The following is a 3,547-nucleotide window of genomic DNA, read 5'->3' as shown; positions in this document are numbered from 1 at the left end:
GTGTTTGTGTTTCATCACCGCCCCAAGGGCTGCTGGGAACTGTAGTCCCTATCATCACTGTGTGTGTGTGTGTGTGTGTGTGTGTGTGTGTGTGTGTGTGTGTAACTGTGTGTCAGCAGAGGAGAGGAAGTAGAACAAGACACGAAGAGAAAGTACATTTCAAAATAAAACCGGAAGCACTAAGGGGCCGGAAGTCTCAAAATAAACAACATGAATACTAATAATAATAGTAATAATAATAATAATAATAACAACAACAACAACAACAACAATAAGTCCAAACAAACAGAAGCTAAACAGATAAACTCAGATACGCTGGGTTCACAGAAAAGCAAAATCCCGTGCAGATTGACTAAATCTCGTTGACGGGGAAATGATGACGCATGAAGATTAAAAAAAAGACACAATAGATGCTAGGCTAACAGTTAGCGCGCTAAGCTAACAGCTAACGGAGCGGGATATAAGTCCGATTTAAAGCCTGAAACCCGCTTCTAACCCCGGGAATGATGAGTTATAACCCCGCACTCACTCTCCATGTAATCATCAAGGTACAACATTGCTGCGATTAGAAGGCTTTCTCGTTGTTTTAACGAACGGGTTGTTTTTCTCCAATATGGCGCCGTCACTGTCTGTCTGAGAAAACAATACCAGGTCAGAGACGTGACGCCGGCGGCTGCCCGTGTTCTCATTGGTTCAAACATACGCAGAGACGTTCTTTTACGTTCTGAGGACAGGTGGCTCATGGGAGTTGGAGTTTAATACGGTTAAATTTGTTTTTCAGAATCAGAATGAGATAAAATGATATAAAATTGACCTTTATTCATCCCGTAGAGACATGCAAGTGTCAGAGAAGCAACCTAATGAGACAGAAACACAGATAGTATGGAACATAACCGAAAATAATAATAAGAATTTAAAAATAAACATGTATTAATTAGTACGTGTCGTTGCTCGGAAACTTTCACATACTTTTGAACATTTCCATGTGTTTGTGTGTGTATGTGTGTGTTTTCTTGCCACCAGAGGCATGTATGATGTGTGTGTCTTCTTCCCCACAACACCATACTCTCTCTCTCACGCGCACACACACGCGCACACACACGCGCGCGCACACACACACACACACACACACACACACACACACACACACACACACACACACACACACACACACACACACACCAGCTGGGGCCCATTAAGAAAATTAAAGGTGACAGCAGATGAGCAGGAAAATAAAAGGAAAGGGAGGAGGTGAGGCTGAGTACCTGGTAACATCCAGAGGAAATAAAATGCTGACTATATATCCAAAGGTTTATAAAAAAACAGCTGATCGAGTCTAATATTAAAGAATAAAAGCTGGTGTTTAGATTTAGTGTAATCCCTCAGACATGCATATAAATAATCACACTGCATCACAAACGGCTGTAGTAGCTACTCTATTTCTTTCACACACACTCCTGAAATAGCAACAATCTCCTTCAGTGAGACATATTTCAGCAGTGACACACTACATCTTGTAGACAAAATAACAAACGGCTTACAGTGAATCTCCGGTGACTCTTCTCATGTCTCGCTGCGTGTAGCTTTCTCAGTCCATGTTCATATCCAGAAAAACACAAACTCCTGCAGCCTGCCACCGGCAGAGAGGGAACCCGAGCAGGAAGAAGAGAAGAGCAGCAGCCGGCAGGTCTGACTGAGAGAGAAAGAGAGAGCTGGCCACCTCTCACTCCTGCTCACTCCCTTGTTCCCTCCCTCTTTCTCTTCCCTGGAGCTTATCTGTCCCGAGGCTATCACTTCTTCCCCCCACCTTCCCCTCACATGTGCTCTGAAGAGTGTTTCCAAGGCAGCAGCGGCACAACGTTCTCCTCTGACAACTACAGCTCCGAACACACTAACAGCCCCACTCCAGTTTCAGTTCCACTTCAGTCTTTCCGAGAGAGAGAGAGAGAAAGAGAGAAAGAAAGAGAGAGAAAGAGAGAAAGAGAGAGAGAGAGAGAGAGAGAGAGAGAGAGGAGTAGGACAGAGAGAGACATGAAGGTCTGAAAGCCGATCCCCTCTGATCTCATCAAGCAAAGTCACCAACAGCAACCAGACCAGCAGGCAGCTGAGAGAAACACCCGGCTCACCTCCCTCCCTCCCTCCCCCTTTTGAATCCCCACTTCTTACAAAGAGCTCACACCTAGCCAGCCAACTAAAACCCCCCTCCCACACATCAACACACATGTTCCCATACACACAGACACATCCACGCGTGCCACATGAATGACCGGGGCACCAAGGTGGTAAAGGTCATGTCATGTTGACCACTGTATGTAAGGTTAGAAAGAAATATAACATAATTACAAGTCCTGAATTATAACTAATTGCAGTCAAGTGTAATAAGAATCTAAATGTTTAATAAGATAAATAGCTTTTCCATTACTAATGTCACATACCAGAAAAAAATAACGATTTAATTCCATGATTCCCGATTCAATACAACGATAAAAACTAAACAATAACGTCAATGACTTTAACATACACTTCTTTAATAAGGTTTCATACTGTTTTTAGAGGAGTTAGCGATGTCATAATTATCGCTCTAATGACTATATTATATTGCTGTGAAAACTTTAAAATGTATTCAAATTTCTCGCCCAAAACTATATATAACATTGGATTTGAACACACCACCCTCTGCTCTCTTTTGTTCTGCTGTATTGGCCTCTGCTCTTTCCTGTAGTCACATCTGCTCATCGCTGCATAACTTGGCTCTGAGGTGATGTGATGACTAAGTTGATTTGTCAGCATTTAATTGTCAGAGCAATTTCCCGCAGCCATATCAGTCATTCACAAAGTTGAGGAAGTGACGAAATGGTCTGGAATGGCACATGCATATGTTCCAAAAAAAAACTCACATGCAGTACAGTAACACATGTGTTGGAATACTGGTGTGTGTGTGTGTGTGTGTGTGTGTGTGTGTGTGTGTGTGTGTGTGTGCGCTTACTTTTTCAATACATTCATGTTTAGCAGTGAGGCAGACTACAGTGTTTGCAGTCATGCAGGACTGAGGCCCAGCCAGCTCACTTCCTGTATGGACTTCCTTTTCCCAGGGCTGCAGCGACCACCGGGGAACCAAAGCCCCCACCGCACCCCCGCTCCCACTTTATCATTACTGCGTCACATGTCTGCAGAGGCATTAAAACGTATCGTAAGAGAGAGATGTGGGACAGTAAATTGTGGTTTTGGCCCACACATTTTTAACATTTAAGATGTTAAAAAATACACACACACATACTGACAAACATAGCACACCCAAAGTGTGTAAACGTCAAGGCCTGTCAATTGACCTCCTTCAGACAGATTTGGAAAAGAGAAAATGTGCAGATCTGTATGAACAGACTCATGGCGGCCGTGGACACACACACACACACACACACACACACACACACACACACACACACACACACACACACACACACACACACACACACACACACACACACACACACACACACACACACACACACACACACACACACACACACACTACAGACGACGACACGAC

At 43.7% G+C, this 3,547-nt stretch overlaps 2 protein-coding genes across 4 annotated transcripts in view; both read right to left on the bottom strand.

Moving 5' to 3' along the window:
• The window catches only part of LOC104944836 (inhibitor of growth protein 3-like), a 1,749-nt gene extending 1,079 nt beyond the window's left edge, over positions 1 to 670 (bottom strand). Inside the window, exon 1 of the mRNA XM_010770413.1 lies at positions 530 to 670. Coding sequence (XP_010768715.1) covers positions 530 to 557 — 28 coding nt within the window. The 5' untranslated portion in view covers positions 558 to 670. The remainder of the gene's footprint in view (positions 1 to 529) is intronic.
• Positions 1 to 3,547, bottom strand: part of LOC104944837 (SPRY domain-containing SOCS box protein 4-like) — an 87,102-nt gene that overhangs the window by 62,931 nt on the left and 20,624 nt on the right. Inside the window, exon 1 of one of the 3 annotated variants that reach the window (XM_010770414.1) lies at positions 1,542 to 1,935. The exons of the other annotated variants lie outside the window; for them this stretch is intronic. The gene's annotated coding sequence lies outside the window, so the exon portion shown is untranslated. Of the gene's footprint in view, positions 1 to 1,541; positions 1,936 to 3,547 lie in introns of those variants that run through there. 3 annotated transcript variants of the gene reach the window in all.

This window comes from Notothenia coriiceps, unplaced genomic scaffold (assembly GCF_000735185.1).
Source record: "Notothenia coriiceps isolate Sejong01 unplaced genomic scaffold, NC01 NC01_scaffold00008957, whole genome shotgun sequence".
Classification (NCBI taxonomy): domain Eukaryota; kingdom Metazoa; phylum Chordata; class Actinopteri; order Perciformes; family Nototheniidae; genus Notothenia; species Notothenia coriiceps.
This window is presented reverse-complemented; position numbering and strand designations above follow the sequence as displayed.